This window comes from Manis pentadactyla, chromosome 12 (assembly GCF_030020395.1).
Source record: "Manis pentadactyla isolate mManPen7 chromosome 12, mManPen7.hap1, whole genome shotgun sequence".
NCBI classification, from domain to species: domain Eukaryota; kingdom Metazoa; phylum Chordata; class Mammalia; order Pholidota; family Manidae; genus Manis; species Manis pentadactyla.
The window spans coordinates 30,944,593-30,964,668 of record NC_080030.1 but is presented as its reverse complement, the minus strand read 5'-3'; the positions used below and the strand labels follow the sequence as shown (position 1 = coordinate 30,964,668).

Here is a 20,076-nt window from a genome sequence, read left to right as displayed (position 1 = left end):
GATTTGATTGGCACCTGCAGTGGGGGTGCCTTGCGGCACGCAGCCCCACCCCATGGCTTTGCGTGGCTCTGGGTGGTCAGGCCAGAGAGGAATTGCATCGTAGGACACCCAGTGGGTGTCTGCTGAGAACTGGAAAATCTGTTGGCATGGAAAACCCAGGCATCTGGTGTCAGAAGCCCTGGTCTAAATGCAGCATCAACTTTTCTTCTTCAAGGGCCTCACCCCGAGGACCTCTGGATTTCCATGTCTGTCCCCCACGTCCAGTAACCCCTGACCTGAACCCCCACCATCTGACTGTCCGGGATGGGTGGCCAGACTGCTGTTGTGATAAAACGTCGAGAATGAGCGAACAGTTTGACTTCCAATGCAATCCTGCCTCGTGCCCACCTGTGTGCCCGCCTCCTTTGACGAAGATCAGAATTACTGCACATCCTCTGGTCACGACAATTAAGTAAAAACTACCTTGGATTTGTACCTCTTGGTTCTTTTGTTGGTGGCTGCTTGCTGACGGGCTGACGGTGGTGGGAGATCTGGGCGCACGCTTCAGAGCCTCATGGTAGCATGCACCGTATGCAGGGAAACTTGTTGGTGTATTTCTGTGAAGACTCTACTTTGCATTTTGTACTCATTACATTGTATTCTCATTTGTCACTTGCAAATAAGGTCTGCAGGAATTGAAATGCGACCCACAGGAAATGCAGGTATTTGTAACTACATATTCTTGGCTGGTACACACCTGGTCTCCCCGGATCTTAATCAGCACATTTGTATCTGCACCTTCTTTCTCTCATTGCAGTGAGATCTGGCGCTGTGCTGTGCTCTGAGGCTTCAGTAAGCAGTAGGCAGAGCATCAGCTAATGCTCTGGCCATCACTCAGAAATTACCAGTGTTTCCAAGGGAAGCACACACAGCAAGGAGGCTGCTGTACACAGTTCTTTGAAGCCTCCTGTGTCTGCCTTCCGGGGGCAAACTGGGCACTATTTTGGATTCTAGATTTATTTATCCTCTCTTGAAATGTGTTGTATAGGCTGTTTTGTACTTGTCGACCTCTTGTAACTGAACACATGTGACAACTGAGCAAAGTTTTGTGCTAGAAGAGTCGGGAAATTTGTGCTAGTCTCTGGGACGGTGGTCAAACGCAGGGCAGCCTCTTACTGTCCCCAGAGGTGGCTGTGGTTCACCTAGATCACAAAGAACTGCAAGAGCAGGTTGTCGCGGACAGGGATGGTTAGGACAGAAGAGCAGTACTTCCTTTCTACCAGGCTTGGTAAGTTCCCATTAAGCCTCCCATGCCAGGTAAAAATGAATTAAAAAGTTCGATGGAACAGCAGATTCAAGAATTCACACTTACTTTCCGTACTGGTATTTAATTGCTTTCACTCTGTCACTGTGGTCTGTCCCCAAACTGGAACATCACTGCACGTGTTTACGCAGACCGACGCTGCAGCTGAGGGTGCCCACTCTGTAATGGGTGGGACTGTCTCATTAATGCTTCTGCTGTGACAGGGGTCTGTCTTTCTGGCACCATCATTTCTAGCTTTCTGCTCCACATGTTAACAAAGGGGGACAAAAGGCAGCCCCCGCCCCCCACATTCACCAGCTTGTGACAGAGCCACTCCAGCAAATGCAGTGTTTGAAGGGGAAAAGTGGCTCCCCAAACAAATGCTCGAATCACCGTAGGAAAGGAGCCTGATTTCTTTGACCTGCTTCAAGGAATAAGGGCACCATGTCCTTATTTCTCCAGAGTCCACTTATACCCCAGGGAGGTCAGGCAGTGACCGTGGGCAGCCGAGGCCTGGCAGAGGTTTACCTGGGCACCAGCCAAGGTTAAAGGGACACAGGAGGCAGGTGCAACGTCTGCTACTGTGGGAAGGCACATCCATGTTCGCTCATCCATTCACACGTACAGCGTCTGCATTTCATTCAAGAACGCATAGGAGGCCCGATTTTCGTAACAAAAACTTGCTATTGAAACAAAAATTTCAATCTTTGGCAAAGTTACTGGTGGAAAATTGTGTAAAGCACCCTCTGATGCTCCGCAGACTGTAAGGGCGCCTTCTCCTCCTATGCAGGACCCAGACTTGCCGGATGCCTTCCTTTCTGGGCTTTCCAGAGGCAGGCCAACGATCCCTTTTTCTCACAGATTCTTCGTTTTAGCAATGATCTTGGTAGAGGGTTTAACAATACCGGTTAAAGCATCAACAGCGAGGTTCCAGCCTCCCTCCCTTCCTGCAGGTAGGGATCCCACCTACTTCTGAGCACCTGTGTGGGTGCATCTGGAGAAAACAGTTTCTGCAGCGGATTACTTGATAGGCACGTGCTTTACACACTTTGGTATTTTCAACCGGCCTCACGGAAAGGCAGAGCGACTGCACAGCCTGACTGTGTCAGTGGCTCCTCTCCCAGGACGTCCTCATCCACCCAGGATGGTCCAGATGGCACCATTTGCCTCCGTGTGCACTTGAGGGGAAAAAATGGCCAGAACTCTTACAGATAGGAAGGCGGAGCAGTCACTGTGGAAAAGTGTGAGTGGTTTCTCAAAATTTAAAAATAGAATTACCTTTCCATCCAGCTACTCCACTTCTGGGAATTTACCCAAAGGAATTCAAGGTCTTGAACAGACACTTGTGTGCCCATACTCCGAACAGTCAGATGGTGGAGGCAATCCAAGTATCCACAGATGGATGGACAGATGAACAAAGTGTGGAAGAGCCGCTCAACGACTACTAAGCCTTAAAAAGGAAGGGAATTCGGATGGACCTTGTGGACAGCAGGCTCAGTAAAATAAGCCAGGCACAAAAATACAGATCCTGTAGGATTCCATTTATATGAGGCACCAAGAGGGGTCGAGACAGAGAGACAGAAAGTAGAAGGGTGGGGTTCAGTGGGGCAGGATGACAGAGGCTCTGGGGGTGGACGACCGGGGTGGCTGCACAGCAACGCGACTGCTTTACACTCCTGAACCCGACACCTAGGAAGTTGTTAAGATGGTGTGTTTTATATCTTATACAATTAAAAAAAGGGGATAAAATATCACAGAGAATTGTACAGGTACATTCTCACGAAGAAGTGCAGAGACACTTAGGGACAGCAAGAAGTTGCCTCCCTGAGCAGCCCCTGCATCACACAGCAAAGTCTTTAGTCACCGTGGAAACTGCTACCTGTGTGGTAAATACGGTAGTATTTTATTCCTTAAGACTATGGTTTTACATAATTATCTTTCTTCTTGTGTTTTTCTAAATTTTGATACTTTCTGTCCAATTTTTCTAAAGAATTAAAATTCCATATAAAATTCAATGAAAACAAGCTGAGATTCTTACACAATTCATTAAATCCAATTACAGTGGGACTTCCGAGAGCTCTCTGTAGGGGAAAAAAGAAAAATTACATCCTCAGCCCAAATTAAAGGAGAGTCGAGCTGTCAGTGAAGACAGTTCATTTCTCAGGTGAAATGGGCCAAGTGCTTCCTTATCATAAGTACAAGCACAGCTACAAGGGCTTCTCCTGTCAAATATTTTCAATTTCTAATTGAGACTTTGAAAAGCTAAATGTGGCCTTTGTTGTTGCAGATTAAAAATAAATAAACCATGACTGCTCAGCTCTGATTCATGGCTTTTAATCTAGATACTCATGTCTGCCTTTGTTCTAGAAACAAGCTGAAGCCGCTCTGAGTGTGAGTGGATGGGTCTCAGGGTGCCGGCTCCAGGGGGAAGCTCTGTGGGCACTTCCGTGAGTGATCACGGTGTGGACTCTCTCTGTATCCCTTTGTCTCTGCGAGTGCACACTGGGCACTGACAGCACCGTTCTCTACGCTACTGGGGTGGTCACCAGCTTCTAGCAGGTAGATATGTGCCAGCTCCTGGGGTCCCAGCACCAGACCTGGTCCAGCTAGTGAAGGGGTGAACTTCAGGGTGTGGTATCCCCTGTGACTGCTGGGGACCCAGCTGCCCTCCCCAAAGTCATGGATGGCACTTGGCGTGGAGGTTTGTCCCAGTGAGCGGGAGACTGTTGGGAAGGGGAGCATGTGGGGTTTGCAGCACTTAGGCTCTCCCTGGATCTGGAGGAAGGAAAGCGTTTTGTAAATGGTTTATGTATTTTTTTGTCTTGGGAAGCCAAAGCCTGTAGAAGTGCTACAGGTTTCATCTTAGGGCAGCCATGTGTTACCGTGGCCCTGATCCCAGGAAGTGTCAGGTGTCACTGAGCAAACAGCAAGAACAGCGTCTCTCCCAGGCAGACCCTATCACAGGGGAAAGAAGGTATTCGTCACAAGAGGAGAAAGTAAGTTAGATGAGTGAACTTCACGGAGTTCTCCAGGTTCAAAGTGAAGCCTCCTTGCGGGGAGGGGATTTCGGTGTGGACAGAAAGGAGCAGGGAGGGACGGAGAGAGCCACACCCTGCTGTACGCTTCTGAACCCCAGAGGTGGGCACACAGCCACTCCGGAGGACTCTAAACAGAAGGGCCAAATGCAGGGCCTGTTGGTAACGAGCTGCCTCCCAAAGGAGGCCAGGTCAGCCCAGAGCCTCCCAACCATCTGACAGACAGGCACGCCTGAAACACCTGCCCTGGGGTGGACACGGCGGCCCAGACCACAGGGACAGGCAGGAGGGCTGCGGGGGGCCATGCAGGGGGTGGGGGCAGGTGAACTGAGCCATCCTGGGGTGGGGGAGGGTGCTCGTGGGACCCGTGCAGCAGGGTTGGAGATGCCCGTCAGGAGCTGCCCTGTGCCCACAGACTGAGCACAGGGAGAGGAGGCATTCCCTGGGCGAGACATTTCTCCCTTCATCTGCAAGGGTGGGTGCAAATTAGACCAACTCTTCAGGGAAATTTCTGTGCAGAGCCCTGCTCAGACCCGACACGGTATATGCAGCTTCCAGCACTGTCACGAGAGCCATGGGAGACCCCGGATGCACTTTGAAAGGTACAAAATGTCAAACCAGTGCAAGATGTTGTAAGTCACTAGTGTAAGACACTTTGTAAGAGGAATGCTGGGTGCGTGCACAAAATCGCAGTGACTGTGCGTGTATAGACAGGATGTCTGTGCAGCGTGAGCTGGGCCCGGGGCACAGAGTGGGTCTCTCAAATACCACTGCTGTCTTTTCTGCTTTTCTTCACAAGGAAATGGATAGTGATGATGCAGGGACACTGACAGTCTCCAAACCAGAATCCAAGCATTTTAGAGCATCTGGAAGACACACACTATTTTTTCATTTCACCTCAGTTTAACAAATGTTCCCGGGCTCTCTGCATGGTCCAGGAGCTGAGACAGGATGAACCACAGACAACTTCTGCCTTCATGGAGCTCCTCCTCTGCCGAATACCCCCTGCAGCGGACCCTGGTGGCGGGCTAATAAAACCTTTCCCGGTTCCCTTTTCCTTCTACCCCAAGGACAAATACTTGTTCTCCAGCCTTCCTTTTAGCTAGAAGTGTCACGTGATGGTTTCTAGCCAGCGAGAAGTACAGGGAAGTCCCAGGGCTTTGAGAAATCACCTGATTGAAGGACAGATGCAGCTGGCCTCACCTACTTCCTCCCTTCAACATGAATGTGATGGCTGGAGGCATGGCAGCCATTTTATGATCACAATAAGGATGAAGAGGCAGTGCAATAAGGATGGTAAACTAAAAAGACAGGCAGATCTGGGCTTTTGGTTACTACAGTTCAGCTGCCGGGCCAATGCCAAGCCAATGGTTACAACCCTCTGTCACCACATGGCTTGTTAATGTGAGAAAAACGAGTTCAGTTCGGTAATTTAAATTAGCTGGGTTAATTTAAAATTTAAGTGCTCTGCGCTAAAAACAATTCTTATGGATACACATCTTTTCATAAGTAAATCTAGTACGTTTCCCCCTTTACCTCTGAAGCACCATAGTGAGGGTTTATATGAGGTGACTTAATTGTGCAAGAACTGTGTGCAACACTGTTAGCTCAGCATCACCACCACCCTGGGAGGAACAGGAGGTTCAGTAAGAGAAACGCCTTGTTTGCCTGGTTTGTTGAAGACCCAACCGGGCACAGGACAATGAGAGGCTGCCCGCTGCCCTCCGTGGCCCCCCTGGCCTGACTCCTGGGCTGGGTGGAGAAGCCATGCCTAGGTGGCTGGGGTAGAGCTCTCAGGATGGGGTCACAATCAAAGGTGCGGCAGGGAAACACAGCAGTTGTGAGGACCAAATATTTAGATGATCAGTGAACCCAGCTCTAGACAAGGTGGGCTTCAGGGATTTAGAAATTTCCGGAGACAGCATGCAAAGGTGTCTGTGTGCATTCTGGGTGGTCACGGCTCTGCAGACCAGGCTCTGGGACAGGAGCGCCCTGCCATGGGTTAAGATCTGCCCGCTGGATGGCAAGTTGGCCACGGAGTGGGAGGGGATGTCAGCGTCGTGCCTACACTGAGACTAACGACAGGTTAATTCACAATCCAGAAAGTCAGACCAGAAACTGCAACAATTATGACCTTTGTGTGACACTAGAGACACATTAGAGGGATGGCAGTGCACAGATTAGCTGAGGGACACATTTGTGTGTTCTGTCTCAAATTTGCAGTCACAACTGAGAAATGCTGCTTCACAGCCTCCCCAGAAACCACAGTGATGACCCTGAGGGTCTGAGCACTGGGGAGGCCCGTGCCTCTACATTTGGTAAAACGGAGGTAAGGCAGCAATTTCAGGACAAAGGGTCAGATATGGGGGCCCATGCCCTTAACCACTGTATGCACACCTGGGGCTGAGGCGACCCTCCACCTTGCTCAGTGGTGCTGTGGGGGTCTTGCCTGCAGCAGCTCTGGGTTGAACACAGGGAAGCCTTCCTCGGCTCTTCAGAACCCTGTTTGTTTATGGAGGCGTGCGCACCCAAGGAGCAGGCCAGCAGAAGTCCCGAGGGGACCACAGTACAGCCACTTACAGGAGGTGCGTGCTCAGAACCAAGGGCAGTGGCCCTTCCTGGGTCACAGCCCAGAGGAGGGGCCGTGACGATCCTTGGTCAGCGTGCTCAGATCTCAGATCTCGGATGTGCTGAGGCCCCAGTAACATGGGGCAGAAATTCTGTTCATCCCTCAAGGTTCCTCCCAATCACCAATTCAACCCCACAACCTGAGCCGGCCCTGCTATGGACACCAGGTGTGCCCCGTGCCCAGGCCTCTGGGCAACTTGCAGCCCCAATGGCACCTGGACGTGTTGGCAGCCCAGGACCAGAGCTGCTCTCTTGGGAGAGCCTCAGCCTTCCTCTCTTGACCACATGAGAGTGTCCTTCAGGGACACTCTGGCTGGCATGACCAGTCCTGGTCCCAGCCCAGCCTCTGGGCCTTTATTTGTGGCAGCCCCATGAGATGTGCAGGGTCACCACGCTGGCTAAATCTAATCCTGCTCCCTGGACCACAGCCACTAACAGGTGCCCCCACGGGTCCTGTGCGGGGGGCAGTCAGGGGTGGCTGTGTGGGTCCATCCACGCCCCTTGCAGGGTCCTGCTCTGATGGAAACAGGTACGGGTTGCACCGTGGAGTGCGGTCAGACTCTGTGGTCTGGCACCTCTGCAGCTCACACAGAGCCTGGCATCTCTCTGGCCTGTGTCTGTAGGGCTCTGAGGGCAAGTCTGGAGACAGTCTGGGCTGCAACCGCAGCAGGAAGGAGAGGCTACTGGCATCTGGGGGTGGAGACCAGGCTGCTACGCCCTACGATGCTCCAGCTGGTCTCCCATGAGGAGTTACCGAGCCGAGATGAATCGCGGCCATGGTGCAGACATCTGGCTGCAGCCCAGCGCACGTCACTGGCCGCCCGTAGGCCTCGTACAAATGGGCCGTAATGTACTCAGCGGTTTCCTTTAATGATTGACGTTTACTTTTCCTCCAGGTCTTTGATAAACAGAAAGATTGTCCATAAGTGTTTCTTATACATACAACATTAAGCTGGCATGGGCATTTTTGTTAGATAGACTTCTAGAAGTAAAATTTCTCAGTAAAAGATTGTATACAATTAAAAATTTTGGTAGGTTTTGCCAAAGTGCCAAAATGTTGCACCAATTAGCTCTCTCAATGACAGTGGACAGGAGGGTCCACACCCGGGCAACCTGGCCATACCAACGTCTACAGTATTTGCCACCATTCTGGACAGCGATGGTGCCTTATTTTAATTGCTTCTCCAGTTTCTCATGTGGGCTGGTGCCAGTCCAGGCCACCTCCTCCTGCCTCTGAGAAGTTTTGCTTCATTACTCACCACCCTTCACCATGCTTAGCACATGTACAAGGAAGGTTTCTGCCGGCTCATGTGAGGAATGTGTGCCGGGCGGGTGCACAGATTTCAGTAGATGGAATTTAAAAATATCCAAACATATTTCTACAACTTCCACTGAAATTCCCAGCTATGAGAAATCTTTCTGTAAAGAATTTTTTTGAAAATGAGTTAGTAGTTAACATTCATATAAATCCTGATTAGAATGTGTGTTGAGATTAAGAGAGATTAAACCAGAAGCAACTTTTCGATTACTCTGTCCTTAGCTCATGCTGTTCCGAAAGTAAGGGGAGTAAAACAGGTGCAAGTACCCCCATTTCTAAAAGAACTGTGACTTTCGGAAATCAGAAATCAGGTCCTTGGGCAGTGACCCTGTGCTTTGGACATCCCCGGGGCTCGGGCCGCATGCGAGAGGTTCCCACCCACCTCAGGACCCTGTGCCATTGGTGATTGGGGTGAATCGTGCAGCGGGACACCCACTGAGCTGCAGCGGGTGGGCCGCCCTGTGGTCCCTGGGCACCCAGGGCTCGCGGGCTCTTACCTAGCCGGTTGCATGGGTTCCGTTTGAAGAGGGCTCTCAGCAAGCTCTGCGCTTCCAGGCTGAGGAACTGAGGCATGCCCAGCTTGGCTCTGAAAGACAGTAACATTTCAGGATGAGGACGAGCCCAAAGTGACCGGTTCCCTCAGTACTTAGCCGTCCGCTCAGCCAGCACTGATACACACAGTGTGACCCAGATGGCAGCAGGCAGACTTTCCGGTCTAAGGGCTCTTTGATGCTTTAAAAATCATTGAGGACATCAGAAAGCTTTTGTTTATGTGGTTTGTATCTGTGATGAGGACTATATTAGAAATTAAAACTAAAATTTTTATAATAGCTATGCAAAATTCATTTAAAAAATAATACAACCACTAAAAATAAGCAAGGGCAATCTCGATAACATCAGTAACATTTTTAATGGAAATTCTGTTTTCCAAGACAATGACCACAGAGGCCTTGGCAAGAGTGGCATCATCTGTGATGTGGGAGTCTCCTCTTGGTTAGATGGGAGACAGCTCGGTCCTCCTTCCTGACTCCATCCAATCTGTTGCAATACTATGAAGAAAACCTGGGAAAGGCCCTTGCGATCCCCAGGCGGAGCTCAGGCCCCCAGTCACCCTCAGCTCACACTTTGGGAGCCATGGGACCACAGTCTGGTGCTGCCCCTTCAGAAATGCTGCCACTCCCAAGAGACAGGTCACCAGCGCACACCTGGGATTTGCCGGAGGGAATTATTCTAGCTTTAGAAAAAGTGAAGATCTCATTCCCCCTTCAAATTCAAAGGGACAGAGGTAATCAATACAAAAATAACAGACTGTTGCTACAGATGCTACCCGACGTAAGGTCACTTGATACAGGAAGACACTGAATCCTCTCGGTGGGGTCCCACCACTGACCTTTTCCCCTCTGTTTATGTAATGAGGTAATCTACAAGGACTTGAGCTTTTTAGGCACCTGAAGATTTTATAAAGGTTACGTGTCCACTTGCAGGTTGGAGAAAGCTGGCTGTTAGGACAGCAGTGTCACAACTTCATCTCCAGCTGTAGGAAGCCCACACCCTGGCTCAGCGGAGGAATCACTTGGGGCTGCCTGCCCGGCTCCCGGCCATGTCCCTGCAGCCATCCGCCCTCCGGTCAGCTTCTCCCCTCCCAGGCTGCTCCCTTCCAGCGTCTTGCTCATAGGGAGCCTGCTCACGTTTCAGATGTTACAGCAAGACTCACACTGGGTTTAGATTTCTTTCTAAGACTTTAAGAGCAAAATCCACTTGTGTGGTAAATGATTCTTTATAAGAATTAAGCAGAAAATTATGGTTGTTTCAGTCACAGGGGCAAAACAATTCCTGCCAACAATACCTGCACGAAGCGGGCCAAGAGGCAGATAAGGAAAGGAAGCCAGCTCCGGTGTTGTCCCTGGAGCCCCAAACCCTCCTGCCCTTCTGTATCTGTGCTCTGCTTCTGAAGGTCACCGATCACCACATCTAAAAACCCTGCCACTGGACAACTTAGGCTGTTTTCACTGATGGAAAACTATCTATGGTAGAAGGGTTTGTCAGAACCCGAGGGACCCCATTCAATTCATCCTCCCAGTTAACACGCCAGAAAGGATTACCACCATTACTGCTGATGCCTACTCAACAATCCCAGCTCCAGAGACCGAAGCTCTGGGTATCTAAGGGTGCTCACCGGGTGGACCCCCCGAGTGGGCATCTCCTACTCACTTAAGAATGAGGGCCATGGTCTCCTTCCTGTCCTTGCCCTGGAACGGCAGTGACCCTGTGAGCATCTCGAACTGCAGAGCAACACAGAACAGGAGAGAGTTCAGACCAGCCAGTGCAGCAGCAAAATGCACCCCAAGTCCATGTTTCCACTCAAAATCTGATCCACTGGGCAGAGGCGCCGGCAGACATGCTGGCATCCACCAGCAAACAGAACTGCCTCTGGAGCTCGCAGGTCACTGGGGAGACAGTACAGTGGACAATTCAGCTATGCTGGTGGGAAGGTGCTGAGTGCTGGGAGAGAAGAAACCAAGGTTTGGTGGGGGCTGCGCAGGGGTGGCAGTTGGGCCATATGTCCTCTCTGGACAGGTGCCATGGGGGGGGGGGTGCAGGGCAGAACAGCGACTGACTTCAGTCCATTAATAACGTGGTAAAAGCAATCCAGCACCAATAACCTCCGGAGTGCAGGCTGCCACATGCTGAAACTAGCAAGGGGATGTCTGCCAGGAAGGAGCTAGCGATGCAGACAGGACTGAGGGCCAGCCTTTCCCGAGAGCGGATTTCTTTTTCAAACAAAAAGCCCTGATTACATGGGTTCAACGCAGATGCCTAGAATCGCAAGGCATTATCAGAATATGCATGCCCATTTGACCACTTCTGCTGCAAGGAAGTGGGGGGGGAGGGGAGCAACTAGTCCTTTTCTTAAAAACGTGGTATCAATCTAACTGAAATGTGTTGGCATGGATCCTGCTCTGTGTCTTCTTGTCTGTAAATTATAAGAAAACAGCCCAGGGCAGGTGTTGACAGGGTCTTACTGCATTTGTCCTAGTCTTGATTCTTTACTGCATGTCTCTGCCCCTTTAAAATGTATCCTCAAGTATTTTTCTTTGCATTATGAAAATCTTGGGAAATACATCCAAGTAGAAAGACAAAAACATACACCCATAATCCCATTATCCAAAAATAGCCACGATTAACATTGTTATTTCCTTGCAGTACTTTCTTCAAGTTTTAAAAAAGCATAAATAAGGTTCTGTATGCTAACTTTACACAGAATACAACTTTCAATGCTTAATATAAAACCTTCCTAACATCACTTTATATGCGGATATGCCAAAATGTCCAATTTTACCTTTTGTTGGACAATTAGAATGCTTTCATTTTTCTATTATAAGTAATAATAAAACATACATAAAAGTTGTCCTAAGATTTGGAGTGATCTTTATGATTGGCCACCAGGGGTGAAATTACAAGAGTAAAGAAATGAATGTATTTTAAGACCTTCTGAACATTATTAGTTGCTTTTTCAAAGTAAAATTTTAAAATATATTTGAAAATTCCTGACTGTTCTGGTATTTGAAGTCTGCTCTGTCACATTAAGATTTGCCATCCACCCATTTAGTGAATGGCACACAGATGGCAGGTGATCAGTAATCAAGAATGAGTCCAGAAGAAAATCTAAAAATAGATAAACACAATAAAAAGATAGAATGCTCCACCTCCAGATGAGCTACTCACCTGATAAAACAGGATGAAATTTTCTAAGTTGCTCATACAAAATATGTCTTAAAATAGAATCGTATCAGCAAAGAAAATCCTCTGTTTTGGTTCTACCCTTCTTTTCCTCTCTCTTCTTCAAGTCTACTCTTAATGAAATTCTACTTCAAGGAGAAGCCTTTCTGGCCATGTGAATTGAGAAAGCTATTACTTGACTCTTGCTGCTGAATCGCTGGACAAAAATGGTGCTCATCCCGATGTGCGTCTGACACCTATTGTTACGGATCTTCCATTCATTTGCTCAGGGACTCCTTTCAGCTTTGACCCTGCTCTCAGAATCCACATTCTTTGTGTATCTCGCCCTTCACCCCCACCTTCTTCCCTGTAGCTAGCCACACAGTGGGGTCCCCAGTCATGTGCTGACACCCGACATGGGGGCATGCACAGGGGCTCAAGGACGCTTCTCGATGGAGGAGGAGGTGCTGCTGGAGCGGTTTTCTCAGCCTACATGAGCCACGGTGCTGCTTGGCTCCAGTGCCCTTTGGAGCCCCCTTCCTGTCAGGGGTGGAGGAGGGAGACGACTCCCGTGCTACCATTAGCGATGTTGCTCAGCAAGCATCTCCTGAAATCAGGGCACCGCTGCTGGGCCTCCTGGAGACGTCATTTACAAGACAACGGCGAGACTGACCCAGCTGGCAGGGCACACCGGTAAGGCCATGGCTCGCCATGGGGGCCTGCACTCGAGCCCCTGGGCTGGGGTGCACCCCAAGGGACCCATCCACAAACCCACACCCAGGCAGGCTGTGGAGATGTAGAAGGAACCTGAGGAGGTGTGGCTTTAGCTTCAGTTTGATGCAGCTAAGCAGCTGTTCTTAACTTGGGACAATTTTGCCCCCAGGGGACATTTCCCAATGTCTGGAGAGGGTCTGGATGGTCAGAACTGGGGGTGTGGGGCCGGTGGCGTCCACTGGGTGGAGGCCAGAGATACTGCTCTACATCCCTCCGTGCACAGCGCAGTCTCACGACAGCGACCTGCCCGGCCCCAAACCTCAGCAGAGCTGGGCCTGAAACCATCTGAAGGGAGTGCCAGCACTGGGCACAGGAATGACTGCACTCAGGACACCCCACTGGCACGGAAGCAGGGGTGAGATGTGCTCTGGGAGGGGGACACTCGTGAACAGGGAGCTCGCTTGGCAGAACCCAAGGTCACTTGGCTGATCAACATTAAAAAGAAAGAGCAAGTCACTATCTTGACCCGGCAAGACAAGGACACACCCACGCAGTGGCTCATTCGGTCCTTCAGGCTTAGACCCAGCACGCCCACTGCAGTGGCCCCAAGACAATTCACACGGGCACCCGTGTGGCAGCCGGGCACGTCCAGAGCCAGTGGTTAAGAAACAGAAGAACCTGAGGTGGTCTTACGTATGAATCAGGAGTGCTCAGGAGATGTTTACAAAACACCCACAAAACGCAACCCAAATGTCCTCCTAAAACTGAGTTCCAGATGCTCTGAGATGTGCTGGTCATTTACTTTCGCCGAGGAGTCCATCACTATTTGTTCAAGTTCTTTCCCACTGGAAAGTGTCTAACTTCACACATTCAGTTCTGTTCAAGGACAAGGATGTCCATCGCCATGGTGTCTGGCTTGGGGAGGGCGCTTCTGGTCATCAGGTGATATGGATGTACGTTCCTCCATGAAGAAACTGTAGGAAGATGGGCAGCAACCCTCAAGCGTGAAGAGCGCCCCCCTCATGCTTCCACCCCCACAAAGCCAGGGGAGGGCACCTCACACACACAGCATGCCCTAAGCCGACCTCTTGGCTAGGCTAAGCTACGACACTGAATGTCACACTACTCCCATCTCTTCACTGCAAACGAGGATCGGAGTCCTTCCCAGGGCTGCCGAGGAAGTGCTGAGAGCAGCAGTCCCCACCTCTGCCTGCGAGTGGCCACCCCAGGGGCCCACAGACCTGTTGGGCAGGGATAAGTGAGAGCAACTATCACAGTGTACTCAGAGAACCAGTTTCCATTCTGTAAACAGAAGGGCGGCATCTTTCCTGCACGACTTGTAGGTTTTGGGTTCTGATCAGGTGTGAAGGTGCTGTGCAAACTAAGTGCTGTGCAGATTTCCTCTGTCCTCACAGACATCCCCTACTGCTTCTTATTGGTAAAACAAAATTCTGGAACCGCTGTGACCGCTTCCCCAGCTGTTTCAAGATGGTGACTGTGTAGCCCTTTCAGCTACAATGACTGGGCAGTCCCACCAAACCAGTGAGAAATTCAGTAAGAAACGCTGTGTCCACTGAGGAAGGAGGCCAGATAATTCCCGGTGTGCCAACTATGCTGGCCAGCAGCCTCCTTCAGGAGAGCAAGGAGCCAACCTCTCCACGTCAGCTTTTCCAAACTCTGGGGGTATTCCCGTAGCTCCGGGATGGGGAAGGGCTGGGGCCCTGGGTGAGGCTGGGCCTGGGATCGGGAGGGAACCCTACTGAGGTTGGGCCTGGGACTGGTGGGGTCCCGAGAGGCTGGGCTTGGCAGGGCTGGGGAGCCCAGGTGTCACTCTGCCTTCACTGCTGAGTCAGCTCCTCGGGGTACAGACCTCACTGGGCAGGGACTCTGCGGTGACGGGGACCTCGGTGAAGGTCACATGGTGCTTAGGAAATACCCTGTGGAGACACTCCCGGTGTTGGATACTCACAATGGGTGATGGCAATTATAAGAGCAACATGTCAGAGTGCCAAGCAGATGCAAACGACAGGCTGAGGTTCCCCAGGCGACACCTCTGAACCGCTGTGCGGGATGCAGCCAGTGGTTCCGGAGCCTGTGGTGCCATGGGAGAGCGGCAGCCTGGCCACTGGGCAGAGCTGGTGGGGACGATGCACACATCATGCCTTGTGCCAGCTGAACGACCCTCCACAGCCTCAGGAGTTGGGTCTGTGCTGAGGGCTGGTGGACACAGAGGGGCCAGAGCTGGGCGCCCTGCTGGGGAGGGACAGACAGGGGAGGGGCCGAGCAGACAGCACCCTGGAGGTGACAGTGGTGGGGTATGTGTTCTGTGACCACACGATCTAAACATTTGAGCTTCTAGATGTAGCTGCAAAAACGTTTAACTCCATGTACATTGTGGCTTATGTTAATCTTATGACTAGTAGGATTTTGTGTTTGAAATAAGGAAAACATCTGTAATATGGAAATCACTGCATCCCTTAAAATCCTGTTAAACCCATAAGAGTGTAAAGCATAAAGGAGGTTAGATGCCTGTTGTGTCCTTACTGGAATCCCAGTTCTGTTTCCTGATGGTGGGAATTTGGGGCGGGCAGAGAAAGCTGCCAGGGAACACTGGGGTCAGGCATTCAGGGGCCTCCTTCTCATCCAGAGTCAGAAGGGTCATGGCTATGCACATGCCAAGCTGTTTCTGGGCTGCTCCCCATGTCTGAGCCTATGTGGGGACCACAGGTGCACTGGGTGGCTGAGCGCCAGGCCAGGCATTACCATGAGCACGCCGAACGACCACCAGTCTGCGCTCTGCGTGTGTCCCCGCCGGTTCACCACCTCGGGCGCCATGTACTCGATGGTCCCGCAGAAGGAATACGCTCTCTTGTCGTGGTCGATGGCTTCCTTGCTCAACCCGAAATCTAGACAGAAAGCAGAGCGCCCGTCAGGATCTGAGAGGTGCTGGGCTGAGCCACGGCCCAGGAGGGTCGGCGTTGCAGTGCAAATCCTGCCAGCCAGCACTCCTCTGACCACTGGGCCTGAGCCAAGGAGCCCCACAGGCCCCAGAGGCCCCCAGGTCACCTCCTCCAGGAATCTACCAACTGAGGAGCACCTTGTGCATCAGGACAGCATACTTTGTGGCGAGGGAGGACTGTTTTTAACAGGTGGCTCAAGGAGCGTGGGCGCCAAGGCTGCAGGGGACACAGACGTCTCGTGAGTATCCTGGAGCACCAGTCATGCAACGTGCACACCCCCCACGAACAACTCAGCAGGCCCCCCTCCCTGCAGCAGTGTGCGTCAATGCCTCGGAGGAGGACACAGCGGACACCTTGGCTCTGAGATGACAGTGCCTCCCGGCTTCACGCTTTTGCAGGTAAGGTATCACTCCCTTCCCGGCTGCAGGAGGGTGAACTGGACCCCACACCAGGTGAGAGTGTCAAACACCCACGTGGGGGTTCTCACTGCCTAAGGGACTTGCTTCACACATTGGAGTCTGGGGTCTGTTGGTGACTTGTGCCTGGTCAAAATTACAAATTACTATGTATATGAACTTGGGATCATGAATACGTAACAGAGACCATGATTACTACATCAGAGAAAGCCCAACCTCCTCGACCCTGTGGACAAACCCGACACAGCACACATGCACTCCAGCTGCCGCTGCACAGGTGTGATTTTTATGACATGTGCAGTTCCTCATGCAGCGGAGAAAACCTGGGAAGTATCAGCATCTTTGGAGTTGCCCTGACCAGTTGTAGGAGTTAGTTTTACTTGTCAGCTCGATAAGGGTGACTGGGAGGCACAAAGGCGCTGACTGTGGAGCAAACCAGACATGCCTCCGGGACAGCTCCCGCCGGCCGCCCAGGAGGCACGACCGACCGCGTGACACGGTGGCACTGACTGTGGCACGAGCGCGGGCCTGCGGGCCTGTACAGTCACGATCTCGTGTTGGAGTTCCCTGGAAACTTAAAATGCCTAATGCTGCCACGTTAACAAGCACTTAGGAGACTTAACATTCACCGTGAGCCACTCTGCACGCCCTGCCAGATCCTGGGACCCTTGAAGAGTGGTATCCCCTTGGGAGAAGGGTGGGTGGGTAATTAACCAGCAGTGGGACCCCCAGGGGCTGTGGGGCTGAGAGGAGGCAGCTGAATTGAAGAGGCAGTGGCCCAGGTAAGCTCTGGAAGAGAACGGGGTCAACCACGCACCCCGAGCAGCAGAAGCTTCTGAAGGTGGGGAGGAAAGCCTTGGCTCGGGAGCAGCCCATCAGTGGACACACTGGAGCAGGTGTGCACATGGAGACGAGGCCACCAGGGCAGCAGGAACCCCTGCAGCAGGGCCCCCATATATTCCCCAACCCTGGAACCTGTGAATAATCACCTCCCATGGCAAAGGGGCCCCAGCTGGTGACTAAGTCAGGGATCTTGAGTGGGGAGGTTACCCTGGATTATTTAGGTGGGCCAATAGAGCACAGGGCCCTTCTGTGGATGTGGGGCAGAGACCAGAGTCAGAGAAACGGGGAGACCTGGCCTCACTAGCTCAGAAGGTGGAGGCTGGGGCCACAGACTAAGGGACATGGGCAGCTCCTGGGAGCAGGGAAGGTCACAGAACGTTCCCCACTGGAGCTGCAGGGAAGGGACCAGCCTGTGACACGGCTGAGACCCATTTTGGGCTTCTGGCCCCACCTATGAGATAATTTTGTGCTCTTAAGCCACCAAGTTGGTACTCTGTGATGGCAGCAAGAGAAGATGAATACAGACGAGCATCATGTGCCTCGAGGGTATTCAGTAGGATTGAACTTGGGGGCAATGGGAGAGGTGTGAGGTTACAGTTAGGAGATGGGGCGGGGGGGGGGGGTGGGAGGTGCCATGGATGTGATGCAGGCGGGAGGGGAAGGACCTCAACCGGGACCCTACACTGAGAGATGTGGGTGTCTGTGATCGGTGCTGGGCGCCGTTCGACCCTCACACAAAATGTTCAGTAATGCTGAGTCTGCAGGGAAGGTGCTAGAAAGTTCCTTGGTCAGCAGGAGAGAAGGAAGCAAGGGAAGCTGGCAAGTTTGTGCAAATTTCTAGGTACCGTGAGGACACACACCCACGTAACTAATCCAATTCTAAGAAAAACTCAGCCAAATGTGTCTACCGACACTGGGCATTAAGAGGGCTTTGGCTTCGACGGGGTCCCCAAATTTACCAGGACTGAGATGCTGCCACCCGGGGAGGCTGCTGTCCTTACTGACCTGTGATCTTGATGTGTCCCTCTTCGTCCAGGAGGATGCTGCAACAGGAGAACACACGCTTTGAGAGACCCAGCCTGCCGGCGGGCGCGCACACCTTGGGGCACCGGGGTGCCTCCAGATCAGACCGCCGCATCCCTCGCCGGCAGCCTCTGCCGGGTGAGGAGTGGACCCAGACCTACGGTGTTTGGGGAGGCAAAGAGGCCCGTGTCCTTGCAGCTGGCTGGCCGGGCAAAAGCTGGGGCCGCAGGTTTGAGACCTAAGCCTGTGGAGACCTGGGGCCTCTCGGAGGGAACCCTTCTATAGCCACGCATGCCCCGGGCGCCAGAGGCCACCCCCTCCTCCCTAGGCCCGAGCCCCAGGCCCGGCTTTGGCTTTCAGGATCCAATGTTGGGAAGCCTGAGACACCCTGGGCCTCACGCCAAGGAGCCCTGGGGCTTGGTGGGCTTCACCGTTATAGTGCTTGTCCCACCGGGTCCAAACCCTCATCATGCCAGCGTTTGACACCTCGACACCCTGGAAGAGGGGTCGGCCTTGCTCTCCCGGCTCCTGCGTGGGAGGCCAGAGCACACTCTGCACTGGAGGCGGAGGGAGAGCCTGTGAGGAGCGGACACAGCTGGCACTTGGCGAGGCCCTCTGCCAGGCTGTCGGTCCTCGGGGTCCCCTGTCCTTTTTTTTTTTGCTGTAATTAAATTTTGTTCCACCAGCACTGGGGAGCCACCAGCCCAGCCCTGTAGAGACCAGGAAGTGGACTGGAGAGAAGCCATAGCAGGGCCCTGAGGCGCCACATGGCACTGGGAAAGGAATGAAGCTTTAACGGCTGCTACAGTGCGGTGGACCCTGAGGCGCTGCGCTCCGTGAGATGAGCCCGACACAGGAGGTGGCACACTACATGATTCCACTCAAGGGAGGGGCCTGGGGCAGCCAGACTGAGAGACAGAGGCAGGAGGGAGGGCGCAGGGACTGGTGGGGGGACAGGTGGGGGGAGTGGGGGTCAGATGGGGACTGAGCCCCCATTCTGCAGGCTGGGGAGAGCTCTGGAGGTGGAGGGGGGGGGATAACTGCACAGCAGTGTGAGTGTGCTTAACACCCCTGAACAGGACACTAAAAACGGTTAAGATGTTATATTTAATGTTATGTTTACTTACCACTATTAAAAAAAAAAAACCTATTTCAGGGAAACAGGAAGGAAAAAGCTATGACATATAATTAAGACAACAATTTCTAATGCAAGAGGCAAAGGATTTGTGTCTCAGTTATACTTAATCTTTGCCCAGATATGAACAACTTTCAAGATTAGGTTCCTACTAATTCTAATTGACAAGATCTTTTCTCACCAACCCTGCCATTCAGTATTACTATTTATAATTGTAAAGATCCCTCTGACCTTTAAAAAGAGTGGGAAGCAGGGTGCTACCTCAGTGGGCGCTGGGGGCTCAGCAGGGAGGGGCTTGAGCTTCGCCTCCTGCTCCCTTCCGTGAAGGAGACACAGCTTCAGCTGATAAGCTAGTGTCCTCTCTTTGGAGATAATTAAGACGACAGGGCCTTTTACGTTATTTACACATTTATTTACACGTGCAGCTCATGGTATTTTGTGCGGGTCATTAAGTCACACCTGTGCAGGGCACAAAGTCCCCTCTGGTCAAGGCAAATGGCCTCTGCATCACAGATGTGCATGTTACTGGTTTCTGGACAAAACCAGGTATGGCCTATTAATCTCCGCCATGCTGCATAAAAAAAAATGGCTTCAGAGGACAGTTTGTCTTTGCTTCCATTCAGTGTAGGTGAAACAGTAAAGGGTGCAGGCCAGGACCCCACTTCCTGCCCACAGGCTGCCTGTGTCCGAAGCTGGGTGTTCGTGTCCAGGGGCAGGGGCAGGTCCGTCTTGGTGGGTGCTCTTGACTGGCCTCCCTCAGCAGTGAACCGTGGGAAAATCAGGGACCCTGCGTGTGGGGCTCCTGTAGGCTGGCCAGCTGCACCTGCGGAGCACCTGCTCATCTCCCTGAAGGACGTCACGCCTACCCTGCTGTGGATAAAATGAAGGTTCCTGTGGCCAGGATTCTCACCTGGCCCTGGTCGGCTAGCTCACTCCGCACATGTGGCCAATACATGGCTGTTGACTCTATATAAAGAGCTTTGCCCAGTGCTCTGGGCACGA

General features: G+C 52.1%; 1 protein-coding gene across 4 annotated transcripts in view; it reads right to left on the bottom strand.

The window, feature by feature from the left end:
* The window catches only part of RPS6KA2 (ribosomal protein S6 kinase A2), a 303,981-nt gene that overhangs the window by 34,590 nt on the left and 249,315 nt on the right, over positions 1 to 20,076 (bottom strand). For all 4 annotated transcript variants that reach the window (XM_036926492.2, XM_057490287.1, XM_036926494.2 and 1 more), the window contains 4 exons: positions 17,922 to 17,959; positions 15,461 to 15,603; positions 10,475 to 10,545; positions 8,761 to 8,849 (listed from right to left, as the gene is read on the bottom strand). In XM_036926492.2, coding sequence (XP_036782387.2) covers positions 8,761 to 8,849; positions 10,475 to 10,545; positions 15,461 to 15,603; positions 17,922 to 17,959 — 341 coding nt within the window. The remainder of the gene's footprint in view (positions 1 to 8,760; positions 8,850 to 10,474; positions 10,546 to 15,460; positions 15,604 to 17,921; positions 17,960 to 20,076) is intronic.